General features: G+C 36.7%; 1 protein-coding gene across 1 annotated transcript; it reads right to left on the reverse strand.

Annotated features, from left to right (window-relative positions):
- Positions 1 to 1,437: 1,437 nt before the first annotated feature.
- On the reverse strand, positions 1,438 to 15,744 carry ywhaz (tyrosine 3-monooxygenase/tryptophan 5-monooxygenase activation protein, zeta polypeptide). Its single transcript, XM_067410891.1, has 6 exons — positions 15,609 to 15,744; positions 11,872 to 12,174; positions 7,965 to 8,088; positions 2,842 to 3,005; positions 2,625 to 2,720; positions 1,438 to 1,676 (listed from the first exon to the last, which is right to left on the reverse strand). Exons 2-6 carry the CDS (start codon positions 12,160 to 12,162, stop codon positions 1,617 to 1,619), a joined length of 735 nt encoding a protein of 244 aa, XP_067266992.1. The 5' UTR covers positions 12,163 to 12,174; positions 15,609 to 15,744; the 3' UTR covers positions 1,438 to 1,616.
- Between the last annotated feature and the right edge of the window lie 612 nt (positions 15,745 to 16,356).

The following is a 16,356-nucleotide window of genomic DNA, read 5'->3' on the forward strand; positions in this document are numbered from 1 at the left end:
TCTTAGAAGACAACCGTTTGACCACTAAGTAACACCACTCAAAGCCAAAGAAGAGGTTTTCTATTATAGTGTCCCAGATTAGAAGGAAAAAGGAATCTTTACTGCCCCTCGTGTTATTCCAAACTTACTTTCTTCTGTGGAGTTAATGGTGGCTCTTTTCAATACAATAAAAATGAATTGGGACAGAAAAAAAAAAATCCAACTTGTGATTTTTTTTTTTTTTTTTACATGCTCTGCAGAAGCTCTCTATTCTTGTTTGTATTAATGTACATTCAAAAACGATTAGTTTGACATCAGTGATGTCCACAAAGCCACTTTTGTTTGAAATCACAGACATCACGCTTAGCTATTTTTCAAGTTCGAGACCCCCAGTTCCCATTCCTTTTTGTTGTACAAGAAAAAAAATGCAGACAGCAGAACATCTCCTTTTGTGTCCCAAGAAAGGTGTGGAACAACACGAGGTCGAGTGAACGAAGCAGATTTTAAATTTTGGGTATCGTCGTCATCATTGTGTCACAGAAACAAACCCCATTTCCCAAGCAAGGATTAAACTAAAACGAATATCTGAAGTCCAGAAATAGGATCTTTCTGGAACAGCCAGTTTTCGAAAACACCACAGACTGAATGCAAGGCAAAAAGAACAAGAGATCATGTGGTTTGTGTTTTATCTGTTTTAATTCCACTAACATGAAATCCAGATCCCTCCGCCCACCCTCCATAACAAATAACAATAATGCTGAGTGTTCTGTATGAAAATTCAAAGACAGTTTCTAGGCAGCCCAATCAGCCAACTCCAGTCACCCTGATTAACTAAAGCCACATGCATTTTAGGCAAGTATCAAAAGAGTAAACAAAACAAACTAAAAACAGATTTAGTAAGTAGTAGTACAAATAAAACGAAACCAAAAATCCTAATAGAAAACAGTATTAATCAGATAAGCACATGAAAAGCATTACTTGCTGTTCCGGTAACAAGACTTTTATATCAAAGTTACAGTATAAGCCATGTGTCAAGTCTTTTTGATCTTAGGTCTGGTTGACAAAGAGATTGTATGCGTTATTCACCAATGAGAAATCAAACACTTGACAACTGAAGTAGAATGTCTTGCACAAGCCCAATCTGACACAAGTATTCGTTCATACTGACTTTTGGTTTATTTCCCATGATTCTTTAGGAAAATGAAGAATTCAGTCTAAGCCACAAGAAACCCATCACTAAATGCTCCCCTAGCAAACTCAGAAAAGGTTTCATACTCGCTCTCTTTCTCTCTCACATATGCACCTACAACAAAGTTGATGTCGGCTTCATGTTGACTCACATCAGTGATGCAGAAGCATCCCAGTGAGCATATGGGAGCCAACAAACTATATTGCGTTCTCAAATCCACAATTAACACATTTTAAAGACAAACAACTGCTGTTTGCCCCCCCCCCCCCCTCCTCCCCCCCCTCCCCTAAACAAACAAACAAACGTACACAAACACAGTCTTTCCTTCACACGCTCAAATCCAAACACACACATAAATGACGGGCTGGTGAGTATGAAGCTGGAACTGTAAAAGCGTCAGCGTTGTCTCTCGCTGTGCTGACTGAAAAGGTTCTTTGTAGAGTTGGCTTTAGTTTTCCCGGCCCTCCTCTGTGTCCTCACCGTCTGCCTGATTGTCAGAGGTCCACAGCTGAAAATCACAGAGAACACATTAAAATGTGCACATTCATCCACTGAAATGTGTGTGCGAATGGAAAGATAGAGGCAAGTAACGTCACGTTGCTCTCTGAGAATTATTTCAAGATCTACATGCAGTTAACTTGTGTTTGAGCTTTACAATCAGGATTATCTCCAAGTAATATGGCATTTTACATATTTTGATTTTGATGTTCCATTAAGCGAAATTTGAAAAAAAAAAAAGAAAAAGAAAAAGAAAAAAAGCTATGTGTGTATATGATTTAAGGCTGTGCTGTGGCACATGATGTGTTTTTTTTTTTTTCATGTTTCACATCATAAGCTCTGTATTTTTAAGTTTAAATCATGAAATGCATTTTCAGATCTTTATATTGCTGGAGCTTAGCTCAGATATTTGTAAAAATTATATTTTTCTTCCTCATTTTCACCGTCAAAACACTTAGTTTCAAGGGGCAATACCTCTTTCAGAAAGTAAGAACTACTGTAATTGGCAAACTTCACACCAATTTCAGGCATTTTGAGAGAGTGGAAAAAAATTGTATTTTAAACTGGGGAGCTTTGAGATACAGTAACCTCTTATAAGTGTAAATATCAAGGACATTTTGATTTTCTATTTCATTAGCCCTTTAAAAGTAGTTCAACTCTAAAAAGCATGTCTCTAAACATTACTGCTTTCCATTCCATTGAACAACACCTAGCTGAGTATATCACATATCAACGCCTCTAGCATGCATTTGAGGATTTTCACACTTGAATACATGCATAGATTGTACAAGTAAAACCAATAAACTTAATGTATTCTACTAATTGCGACCTGTTCAGTTTTTACTGATTCCTATTATGATTACAGTGATATTTTAATGAGTGGTTTTTAGGGTTAAACGGCAGCAAAATCAGTTATCTGTATAATTATCAAGCAAGAAAGCAACAAAACAGAACTCACTGTCAGATTGTCTCTAAGTAGCTGCATGATGAGTGTGCTGTCTTTATAAGAGTCTTCAGTTAACTGGTCCAGTTCAGCAATGGCATCATCGAAAGCCTACATAAAAACAGATACATGGACAAATAAATAATTTGAAGCATTACATTCAATCAACACAATAGGTCAAGGGGCATTATTCTGTGTATGAGCTTTGAGTTTCATGAGCACCCATTCTAACCTTCTTGGCCAGTTCACAGGCCTGCTCTGGAGAGTTCAGGATCTCATAATAAAAGACTGAAAAATTGAGAGCCAGGCCCAGGCGGATGGGATGAGTGGGCTGCATGTTGTCTTTGCTGATGTCAAAGGCGGCCTGGTATCCTTCCTGAGACTTCTGGATGATATCTGTTTACAAAGGACAAACAATTAGTCATGCAAGAATCATTTCATACTTTCCTACCAAACAGAACAAATTAAGCCCAACAATATACACTACCACTCAAAAGTTTGGAGTCAGTAGGGTTTTCATTTAGAAATTAATTTTCTAAGGTAACAGACAGTAAAGATATTTATGATGTTACAATTGATAAATAGTTCAAAAGAACAGCTTTTATTTGAAATGGATATCTAATTTGAAGATATCTAAGAATCCTAAAAAAAAATAGCAGTTTACACAAACATATTGAGCAGCATGACAATTTTCAACATTGATAAGAAATGTTTCCTGAGCAGCAAATCATATTAGAATGATTTCTGAAGGATCATGTAAGTCTGAAGACTGGAGTAATGATGCTGAAAAATTCAGCTTTGCCAGGAATAAATTACATTTTAAAATATATTAAAATAGAAAACATTTATTTTAAACTGTAATTTGTACTGTAAACTGTATTTCACAATATCAAATAAATACATCCTTGGTGATCATGAGACTTCTTTCAAAAACAATAATCTTACCCACCACAAACCTTTAAATAATAGTGCATGTAAAAGATTTACAATTTATTATCAAGGATTTGCTGAAGCTGATCTTAATGTGCTTTTTATTCAGCCAGTTAAATGTCCTAAAGATGTGCTCTCGAAAGTGTATGAGACCATCAAAACATTTTCAACATTTCCAAAAAAAGTCCACAGAGTTGGGACTCTGATTCACTTTCATAAATCAGTTCTTTCGAACTGTCCATTTTAAGGGACAAAATCACTGTTTAAAAAGTTTAAATAAAATATATGTGGGTAAATGTTTTGTTTTGTAATAATGGTTAAATAAATCTTGTGATTACTTTTTGAAAAAATAGGAGTGTTTTTTCAGTGATTTCATTTGTCAACTTGATTTTTACTCTTTTAGATCCGATATTAACATTTTAAATCTATGCCTAATGATGGTTACTTTAAAAGGAAAAAATAAACAAAACATGCATTTTATTATTATTTTTTAAAGGTGCCCTAGAATTAAAAATTGAATTTACCTCGGCATTGTTAAATAACAAGAGTTCAGTACATGGAAATGACATACAGTGAGTCTCAAACACCAGTGTTTGCTCCTCCTTATATAAATCTCATTTGTTTAAAAGACCTCCGAAGAACTGGCGAATCTCAACATAACACAGTAACAGTCGGGATCATTAATATGTACGCCCCCAATATTTGCATATGCCAGCCCATGTTCAAGGCATTAGACAAGGGCAGGACGTCTGGATCTGTGCACAGCTGAATCATCAGACTAGGCAAGCAAGCAAGAACAGCAAAAGAGAATTTAAAGGGGCCGCAGCCTGAATCAGTGCATAGTTAATGATGCCCCAAAACAGGCAGTTAAAAAAATTAATTAAAAAAAAAAAAAACTACACATTCAGGGGACACCTTAGACTTATATTACATCATTTGGAAACACGCTCTACGGCACCTTTAAATGGCTGAAAATGAGAATTTTCTTCTCTTCTGAACACTTGAGAGTTGTCAGTAATAGTCAATATTGTGGTGCATTAAAAGCTTGCAGTTGCCTGTATTGATCTGTGCTCAGAGCGAAATACATAAATATTTGAAGACAGGCAGCTCTGTAAAATGCGTTTCACGCACCGTGCCTGATGAGCAGTAGTAATTGTTCATTTGAAGAGCTTTAGGAGACAGTGGCCAAGTGGTGCATATATTAAACCCACCCGCAGGAGGTTCTGCCTACTGCCGACACTCAGCTGGACAACACACATAAGCCAGATGCTGTTGCCATGGTGATGATCACACAGCCCATCACACTGACAATAGTAGGTCAGTGGCTGTTTAAGCTCAAATAGACCATCGATATTTTTTCCTCTCTAGTAAGAATCTATGAAAAACCTGCAGCTTAACTATAATACTATATAAACACAGACTGATCTAGGATCTGCAGCACAGTCCGGTCCTGTTGTTTCCACAGATGGCAGCTTCAGTCAGATCATTCACTCCTGTGCTGCCATAGAAACACACCAGGCTCTTCAAAAATTCATCAAACCCTGCAGAGAGAAGCAGCAGCCCTAATAACCTCGTGCATCTATCGGAAAGAGTGAATTATTACTTCCAAAGACATACTCAGCCAAAGACCACATGTGAAGGGAAATCACTCATTAGCCTCATTAATGAAATTAACGAAGGTGGAGCAGGATTGTGCTGCAATGCTTCCTGCATCAATACTCAGGAAAGGCAATGCAGCCCTCCTGAATCTGCAGCTGAGATGTCAGCTTGTGACGAGAGAAAGACTGATGGTGAAAAATAAAAATAAATATTTGCACTGTCCTTGCTGGATGCACACAAAAATCAACAACTTGCTGCCAAATTCACAACCAAATCACTCGATATGGCTAATTTTTTTGTAATAAAGTAGAAATATTAGCTACAGTGAGGATATCACATGCGGGCTCAAGGCACAGGAGGCATAAAACGTCACACTGGACGTTCTCAAATTAATCTGCAAGCAGCTTGTGTCTCAAGAGCTTTATGAACTAGGACACAAGACCTTCAGATCTAAACCTCCATCCTTCATTTCCAAATATATAATTAATGAAAACCCTAAGTCTGCGGCTACTTCATGTGATTCTAACTCTATTAAGAGGGTTAATTGACTGACCCCTTGAGTTCAAAAACATCAAACATGGTGAGGTAGTGGTTAAGAAACCTCACACCAAGCTAACAGCTCACTATTCTAATAAGTACACAAATGCACAGATATTTGGATAAAGAGCATTTTTAATAAGATTTAATAAGGTTATTTTCAATCAATTCTTTGACTTATTTATATTTTTTTAATTGAGACACAAAGCCTTAAAGGGGTCATATGATGCCATCTTAAAAGTTCGTTATTTTGATGATTAGGTGTAACAATAAGTTAACATGCTCTACTGTTCAAAAACAAATTTTTCATATACTGTACATTATTGGAGCTCCTAGATTCCTAGTCAGTCAGAAACACACTGATTTTACAAACCTCTGATTGGCCAGTGCGCTGTGATTGGCCTAACACTTCAAGCATGTGTCGGAAATCTACCGCACCTTATCACAATTGTGAGCTTCAGCTTCCAAGGCATTTGTAAAAACACAGTAAATAATGATGTTGTCGGTTTTAGTGTATCAGATCGAACTAGAGTTGGATTCTGAAAATGAGGATTATCAAACCGATCGTTCGAAACCAACTTTGCAAGCACGACTTGAGCAGAACATTTCACGGTGGTAAGAAGTCTTTGTATGCTATATACAAAGACTTCTTACCACTGTGAAATGTTCTGCTCAAGTTCTGTGTTGTACTCTTCCAGTTTCAGAAAGCTGTCCTCTGTAAAATGCGCTGTGCACAAGCAAGCTTTTGGGTTGTACTGCACAGGAGCTGCTCTATAAATAAATGTTAACCTCTGATTAACCTCTGAAAGCAAAAGAAAACATACTAAAAGTGGTTTTGCTTTCGCATCCAAACACACAGCGACATGACGACAACACTTCAATTCACTGAAACCTTGCCTTCTTTCTTTGTGAATGCCTTTGGGTGGGCATTATGCTAATATTTCACACTGTGACATGGACATTTGAGGAAGTAATATCTGGACTTCGATCAAGGAGTTTTAGGCACGTCTGGATCAGAGTTCTCGGTTAGAATAAATTGCTTTGTGGGAGACTGAGCTTTGTAACTTTGCAGATCGTATACATAGACAGATTATATTACACACTAAAGGAAAAGGAAAACATTAAAAAGCATCATATGACCCCTTTAAAGTAATGCATTCTTAAATGGTCTTATTCATGAGATGTTGCTATAGATGCTGGCTAAGACAAGGTATTAGGTATAAAGCAGCATCATTTTGCTGCATTGTGTTTGGAGCAGTCTTCGTGTTGGCGTGCCTATGATTTCTCTACGTAGGCAGCAGGAGAGTTTGGAGCAGAGCCAGTATATTAGCTCAAGGACAAACAAGTGAGTAAAACAACTACAAGAGTTATATTGGCAGTTATGTAAGATTATTCATGTGGACACTATAGGTCTGTTCCAAAACCTAGTGGACTGTCAACCTGGACAGCATTTTAAGGCATTATTGACACACTCCTAAAGAAAGGCTTTTTTTTTTTTTAAACTAGCATTAACATAAGGGCTGGGAACCAAAATCCATATCATACCTTGTGTAATCGGTCAGTGTTTCAACCACAGAAAGACATCAATAAAACAGCTTGTAAACAATGTCATGTAATGTTACACTTACCTCAAAAGGCCATTCAGTGACCATAAAATCGTTAGTCAGCTAGAAAAGTGAACTCTAGAGAGGAGCATTTTGCTAAATATATACACCATTTTTCATATTATATATATTCGTTGAGAGATTTTTTTTTTTCCTTGAGAAAATCTGCCACGTACTGTACCAGATATTAGGGGTGCAATGGTTCAGATTACTCACGGTTCAGTTTTTATCATGGTTTTAGGGTCACAGTTTCGGTACGGTTCGATATAATCTAATCTATACAAATAATCTAATTTAAGCAACCTTGGTGTGTGCCATGTATTTTATGTTGCATTGTTTATGCTTAGTATATTATACCTGTAGGTATTATAAGTGTGGCTTAGATTCTGAACCATAAACCATATCTGTTTTAAAAGATTTTGTGCAACATTCCCCAAATAATTAGCCATTTAGGGTGTGGAAGCACAAGTAAAGACCTGTTCCACTGGTAGCTATCAAAACCAAAAAAAATCTGCATGTGTGTGATGGAGGTGTGGCTGCACAACTTTAACAAGTTAGAGACACCATGCTGAACATCAAAGATCCATCTAATATTTGGATCTGGTTCTCAAATGAAAATAAATTATATTAAAGAAAAGACATTCTTGTATAAATGTCATATAAATGTTGTTTAAGACAAACTCACTGGCTTTCTCGTCTCCTGTGGCGACCTCTGCCAGGTAGCGGTAATAGTCTCCCTTCATCTTCAGGTAGAACACCTGGCTCTCTGCTGGAGAAGTGTTGCGGATCAGAAACTTGTCCAGGAGATGCTGCGGATGACAGACACATGAACCTGAACACACAGTCCAAGACAGTAACGTTTCTAATGGTCTACTTTTCCAGCGACCAAAAAACATAATAGACTGAATACAAAGTATGAACTGGCTCAATATGAGTCAACTCAGAAAACATGTCATTTCAAAAGGGACTTCACAAGGCAAGTATTTGGCATCATTCACCATCAGAAGATCCTCCACAGATGACGTAACTGGGAGTGAACTGAAAACGGTGTGTCCTAGGCACAAGATATGATGACAGTTTTCACAGACCAACCAATGAACACATAATACATCAGGATATCAGAGAGAAGCTACAAATTACAACACATATCAGTAGAATGTCTCAGTAAACTAGCAACAACGTAATATTGAGCTTGAAAAACAGCAGTCCGTATATGGCGCTGAACTCACACACTCCTTGTCAGTGAACAAATACCAGGTTTTCCACACTTTCTGCCCAATTAATCCCTATGATTTCTCTATAGAGATTTCCATTTTTTTGTAAACTATCATTTATATCATTTCAAGTGCTAAAAAAAGTGACTGGACTGTAGTAATTTTTTGCTTTATATGTTCTTCTATAAACATTTATGTACATCTTTACTCACTTGTCCTTGTTTTGGCTGTTTGCAATATCTTAAATAATGTTGAACTTTCTTTTTCTTTGCAGATGGTGGATCACCACGAGACTTCTTGCACCACTCAGCCCAACAGATATTTTCACACTTGGTGTGAATAGCTATTCATTTTGCAATACTCATTTGTTCTTTATGTGAATAATCATTTAATTTAAAATTATACTTTCTTCCAACTCAATTTTGGAAAGAACATTGGGACCACCAGGGAAGGCACAAGCACCTCATGATTTCAACATGGTACTTTATCTCATCATCTAATTGTCCTTCAGAATCAGAAATGTAAGGTTGTTCATATGTAGAGATGTAACATGCAGCAGGTTCTTCCTTTATAGAAGCCAATTTCAACCCATTACCCTCCTAATGCCAGATTAGCTGTCACATTCTTGTGGATGCAGTCTAAATAACATCTGGAAAAGGGAAGGAATGTCATAAATGCAAAGCATAACATTCCATGTGCCACCGCTTAAGACGCCTCAGGCAACAATCCAACTAAAACAGTCCAGCACCCGGAGAGGACATAGTCCTGTCTAGGCATGGGTCGGTTACCGGTTTCAATGTATACCGCAGTTTGAAAACATCATGGTTTCAAAACCACAAAATTTTCCGTGATACCGTTTCTGCAGTATGAGTCGTTTATTTCGCATCAAAGACGCAAAGTGCAGGAATCCTCCAGGCTGTGTGCAGCGTAGTGAGTAACATGACCACTCCCCCTCCGTTGGTGCGAGCAGTCAGTCAGTCAGTCAGTCACCCCTTTGTGTGTATAAGATGGCAGGAGGTGGTGAACCCCTGAAACTTTTTCCCCCATCGAAAAAGATGAAGTTAAGTGGCTGATAAATGTCTGATGATTGAAATTGCAAAATGGCCTGAACAATTACTTAACTGCAAAATATTAAGTTTTATTAACTTTATTTCATGCACGGATGCTTCTGACAGAGCTGCACAAGTTCACAGGGCCATTTGCGGGAAGCATAAATGCTGGAGTTCAAAGCGCCAAATGAGAGTAAAAATCAGTGCTAAATCGCTTATTCACCAGTTGCCCGGTAACTTTTTATTAATTTTGACAATGCATGGATGTGAGAATGTGATGTGTCTTAGTGCGATCATCAAATCGCAACGGTTGTAATATAATTATATAAATATATAGTCTGACACACTGTATGGAGTAAAACAGCTTTCAGCTTTGATTCTCAAAAAATGCTGCTCTGCAAGTGCTGACGCTTATTTGAATTTAGGAAAGCAATGTGCACCAACCAACTGTACTGAGAGTGTAGTTTATAAATCTGTTGTCAAAGAAAAACATCTTCCTGGATCTCGCTGTGGTTTTCAGTCAAAATAAAAGCTCAATGATTTAACATTGGAAAGCAAGAAATTAGGACATCCATGAATGTTAGTATTGTAATCTTACTGTTGTTCTGTAATATAAAAATAACAAATGATTATATTATATAATAACTCTATTAATACTTTTTATATTTTTATTATAACTATTAATATCTTCTTTAGCTGATCACATGCTTAACTCAAGTGACTGCATTTTTACAGAAAACAATTCAATTTTTGTTCTAATTATTGTTGAGCTGCAGGTTAAGGCTCACTTAAATTACTGCATTCATTTGATTTATATCATTTTAATTTGATTAAGAAGAATTAAATTATTTATTTTAATTATTTAATCTAAAATACATGTTTACTACTTTTCCAAATATTCCATGTTGCTTAGAAATATATTGCGTTCAAAGGAAAAAAGTTGTTTTTTACCTAGACATATAATTGCAATACCGTGATATATTTGCTTAAGGTTATCATACCGTCAAAATCTCATACCGGTCCATGCCTAGTCCTGTCTGATTCATTAAAGCCTTATCCAGTTGCACAGAGTAAGTCTCACTTTCAGTTTCATGAGAGAAAAAAAACCCTCTGTATCCAAGACAACTCTAGAGAAAGAGCTGATTTGCTGATCATTCAAACAAGATGTCTCATTGTTTTACTTATCTGGATACATTTTTTGGCCAAATTAATGACCTCTAGCCACTGACTGACTGAAAACCTGGGACAATATCTTACAAGAGGACAGTGCTTAATGAATCAAGAATATCATTCGATTCTAGTGTTATCAAAAGTACCAGTACATCGGTACCAAGTCAAAACTTACATTTTAAGTAATGGTACCAGCCTTTCTGCAGTACTGGTAGTACCAAGTATTGGGCCAATCCAGTACCCACTGATAGGCATTTAAACATAAGTTAGTCAGAATCCACTCAGTATGCCAGAGTTTGTTCAACGTGAGCTCTGCATGCTCTTAAATCGTTTTGTTATAACAAAGTATAAAGACGGTGTAAATAAGAGATGCACTGTGCAGAATAGACAGATTTTTTGATTATAATGTTTTTTTCTCAGTCAGTGAGCTTGCGCTGCGGCTGAACTGAAGTGATATCAGCTTCACTGATCATAAAAAGCGTTCTTCGCTCACTTTCTGTATATAAACAATACATAATTTAAATGAATGTTATATTTTTCATGCCCCTAAGTACATGCTACATAGTTGTGAGAGTGACAACCATATTAAAGTGCGGGACTGAATCTGAGATTGTGATGTTTGACAACGGATGGGACAAAAAAATATCAGAAGTGTCAAAATAGATCTGTGCATTAAATCAAAAAAATTAGATTTTTTTAATGCAATGTTTATTTAACTGAACAATATTCAGTTTTGAAGGCTACATGTTAAAGTTAATGGAATTATTTACTTATAATTATTAACAACATTAAAGATGAACTAATGAGATTTTATGATATTTATATGAGATTTCAATTTTCAAATAGTTAAATAAAAACTAAATTAACAAAATAGTTACAATAGTTTTTGTTATGGTACCAAAAATGGCACAGAGAACTATGAAATTTGACTGGTATTTTGGTACCATGACAACCCTTTTCAGTTTCAAGAGTTTACAAAATTAACATTAGCACTGAATGAGAATCAGTTCTTTATTTCCAACCCTAGTTCTGGTTAAGAACATTAGATGTCCTAATGTCCTAATGCTGACAGGACATTATTCACAATATCCCATTTAAATCATCAAGCTCTGCAATGGTTATGACCCCTATCAGTGGTTCTTTCCCTTGCAAAGCTCACCAGAACATCTTTGCAGATGGACTTCAGCTCTGCCTCAATCTTCTCACGGTACTCTTTAGCCATCTGCTGTTTGTCACTGCCCTCAGTCTTCTGCTCGATGCTGGACACCACCCTCCAGGCGGACCGGCGAGCACCCACAACATTCTTGTAGGCCACAGAGAGTAGGTTTCTCTCCTCATCGGTCAGTTCCTCTCCAAGCTCCGTCACTTCCTTCATGGAGTCGGCCATGTCATCGTAGCGTTCAGCCTGCTCAGCCAGTTTGGCTCTCTGCACATGTTGGCTCTTGTCCATGGCTGCTTGGTTCTATAGGGGAAAAAGTATTTCACATAAAGTCAGAAAGATCAATTAATATGTAGATTTATAATTAGTGATATCACAGCTAGGATACTAAATGGTTTGTTAATTGGACATTTTGATTGAACAATTAAACCAAGTTAACTTTCAATAAAATAGGAACAGTAATGTCCTGAATGCAAATCAAACTCTATCATGTTGAATCTTTAGTGGTTTTTGAACTAAAGAGGTAAGAGGACTAATTCTTATCTGATCTGAATGGATGTAAATAGTAAAATGGCTCTACATTTTCAAATTTCATTGGCAGGAGCCACAATCTTTTACTGTTCATCTGCATAAAGATAAACTCTACTCAACTTTGTTGCATCACCAACATCATTCATGGTGCCTTGCATCAACTCATATTGAAAATAAAGGACCTCAACTTGCTGAAAATTCAATTGATGCTGGGCAATACAGCTAAAATAATTGCGTAATATTTTGACAATACTCAATATATATTTTTAAATATTTATGTATTTGCTCGAATATGGCTTAATATATATTTTTTTTAATCATAGGAATCAACTTCTACGACACAGTCTTTGCTGTCACATACATTTAAAATGTTTAATGTAAGAATTAAAACATTACATTAAAGGTCTGTTCACACCATGACAATAACTAGTTCTGCACGATTTATCACACGATACGAAAAATAACATTGAACTTAAACGCGATTCTTAGTGCGATTATGAAATCGCAAAGGCTGGAATTATTTTTTTATGCTCAGCTAGTCATTGAAGTAAGGCTCCAAATGTTAATCCATTTAAAAGCACTGCGAGTTTGAGACGCTTACAATATACATTTGAAAAATCAACATGCGTCAAACCAGACATGAGAAGCATTTATTAAAATCTTGTCCAACAAAAGACAACATTTAATAACAAATTTTTACAGTTGAGCATCCTTCTTTGAGATGATGTGGCTTCTAACACAGAATAAGGCAGTCGTGTGTTTATTAGTCATTTTTAATCAAAGCGTTTCAATCTTCTGTTTATTCAGCTATATGACGTGTGTTATCTTGTTCTGCTGCAGGGCATACTTAGCGTTTCTGGGCAAGAGCGCCCTCTGGCTTTCAGATGGAGAAGCATTTACTACTGATCACAGAGCCGTACAGCTCTGACAAGCTGCGCATAAAATAATTGCAGCCTTTGCCAAATCGCGCGTGGTTTAATTGCAATAAATCCTGCAGCCTTAATAATAATTATATTTGTGTCCAGAGCAACGGGCGTTAACATTACATTTTTTTTTAAAAGCGCAAGGGAAAAACATAATTCTGAAATGTGATTCCAACAGTTATTGTTGTAAAGGACTTCCCTATTCTTACAGAATTAGAACGATCAGCCTTGGTGTGAACAGCACTTAACAGTTAGCTTTAGTGCTTGAATTTGATGAATTTGACTTAATTTAGAACTAATTCACAGACAAAGCATCTGGCAATAGTACGATTATATAAATTACTAAAAAAGTAAATTACTCAATATTAATTTATACAGTTTAAATAAACAAGAACAATTTTACACTCGCAATTATGCTTTTGGTCTGAATACCAGCACCACTGTGATTATCTGTTGTGTGCCTTGATATATGCGTGGTACAAGTTAATACATTTTTAACATAACAAATAAGATGTTTGCAAAAAAAAAAAAAAAATACACATATACATATATATATATACACATATATATAGTTTTACAAAACGTTGGCTGAAATGGCTCCAAAATATATTTGGAAACAGACTTGCATGCATTACCCATTGACCAGTCTGTTACTAGCACTAACACAGGGAAGAGTTCACTTCTATGAGTGTCACTTTTATGAATCGTGTGAATCCAAGCAAACATGATTAATCAGCCAATGCTGAAATTTTGGCTGACTTATTGGGCCATCATCATGTAAGAATGAAAACTGCCTGAGAAATTAGAGGGCCTTAAAGTCAGCATGAAACAGAAGTTTTTTCTTCCCTATTGTGACATGTCCAATTCAGGGTTGCCAGGATTTCACAACAAAACCTGCCAATTTCTACTCAAAACTAGCCCAATTGAATTCTAGGGGGTAAAATACACTTTTTGGTGGGGTTTCCCTGGTAAAATTCACATTCCAGGGGCTAAATATCGAGGTGGTTTCAATCCGTGGACATGACTTTGTCCATCTGGAGTTGACTGGATTGTTGTGGTTTGCTATTGCTGTGATGTCATGTGAGTGACAGGTTGTCTCGCCCTCATGCCGGTGAACACGTCATCAAAGAAGAGAAAACGCTTGTTATTTCAAGCGGAAAAGGACATTACATGATTTTTTCTTTAAAAAATAATAATAATAATAATAATAATAATGATGATGATGATGTTCACGAATAAATCATTTGGACTATAGAAAATACTGCAACATTCCAGCTAAAACAAAACCCCATTCATTTTGCATGTGATATGTAAGAAAAGGAGTGAAAAATGCCCAAAAATGCGGACATGACTTCGCCGACCACGCCCAGTGCATACACCAGCCCAACAGCAAGTAGCGCACAATGTTTAAACAAAACACTTCTATCTATCCATAGGACTGATCTCAAGTCTGATGTCTGTCTGATCACGGTCCATCCGGGGATTTATGCGTGCGAACTGCTCCCGCCCTGCGCGCGCGTGTCCAACCGAGTGCGTTCCGCTCTTTACCTGACATTACCTTTCTAGCGTCCGCTTTGTCTCAATACGAAACCAGTGCTAGACTGGGGATTTGTTTGCACCATTTTATCTTCCAATGGCCTTTTAGACAAAGAGAATATATTAAATTGTGCAGACAAAGACCAAAACACCTTTCATTTCCATAAGCAAATTCATAATGACACACTGTCGATACCTTCAACTGACAGGAACTCCACAGTAGTAAAGCGGTGAGGTAAACGCCCTACTTTTTGCCCAATGTGCCCGACAAGATCTGGCTTGCCAGATATCCTCTAGGGCTACGCTTGAATGCTTTAAATCACAATTTTACACTTATATTCTATAGTCGATAACATATGAATGAAACAGACGAAGTGATATTTCTGTGCGGAGGAGGAAGACTCATCCTTCCGTTGTCTGGAAATCTGCTTGAAGCACTCAGAGGAGCTAATATGCGGAAAATAGCGGTTATTAAGTGACATAACAGTCCCGGCTGTGTTAAAATAAGTAATTCACAGCTAACTTTTAATTCTGGTATTATCCGTGCTGAACCACGAGTTGTTACCCAAGCTAGAGCTTTGAAGCATCCTTGTGGCAAGTAACGTTAGCTATTACTAAGCATTTGCTTCACTTCGAATGATGTAAATTGCTCAATTAAAATGAGCAGACTCAGAATAAAGAAATACAGTTCTTATTTATATAACAATACACTGAAGAGGTGAACGAAACGAAAGTAAGCCAACCAACCTGTAAATGAGGGTCTATCTCCGGCTGTACGGTTCAGCTGCCACTCACTGACTGACTGTGGCGCGCAGCACAGCGTTCCCGTGCAATCCACGGGGTTTCCGTCCCACTCACAAGCTGCTGGAGCAGGGACTGGGCAGGGGCCATGACGTCAACCGCTGCCAAGGCAACCGGATATTTGATTGGCGTGCGCTGTTATGGCTGCAAGGATAAACCTGGAGCGCGTTAACTCTGTAAAGCCTGATATATGAAATAATAGTTAGAAAAATCTACTTTTTTAAATGGAATAATTGATTTTAAAAAAGAGACATGTTCGATTATGTGTTTTATATTATATTTGAAACGTCAAGATTTTGTAAATCTAAAGTTTTTTGGCTTTTATGGCCCATATATAATAAGAATATGAGCTCATACTCGAGGAGGAACAAAACAGAGGCCCAAACTGAGCAAAAATATGCATATAAAATAAAATTCTGATAGTTAATGTAATGTTTTATAACTGAAAAACTTACATAAATTGCGTATAGTTATCAGCTGCTACTCTGTATCTCCCAATAAAGTCTTAGTGTTCTTTGTATTGTCTCCATGATTCTTTTTAAAGTTTTAGTAATGTTCTTATGTTTTTTAATTATTATTTTTGATGTCTAAATAGTTAAGTTTTACTGTAGTTGCATAACTGTCTTGCATATACACCCTCTGTTTAGCTGTAATTAGGTTTGTCATAATGTAGCACAAAAGTTGACCCAGAAGA

This window comes from Chanodichthys erythropterus, chromosome 15 (assembly GCF_024489055.1).
Source record: "Chanodichthys erythropterus isolate Z2021 chromosome 15, ASM2448905v1, whole genome shotgun sequence".
In the NCBI taxonomy this organism is placed as follows: domain Eukaryota; kingdom Metazoa; phylum Chordata; class Actinopteri; order Cypriniformes; family Xenocyprididae; genus Chanodichthys; species Chanodichthys erythropterus.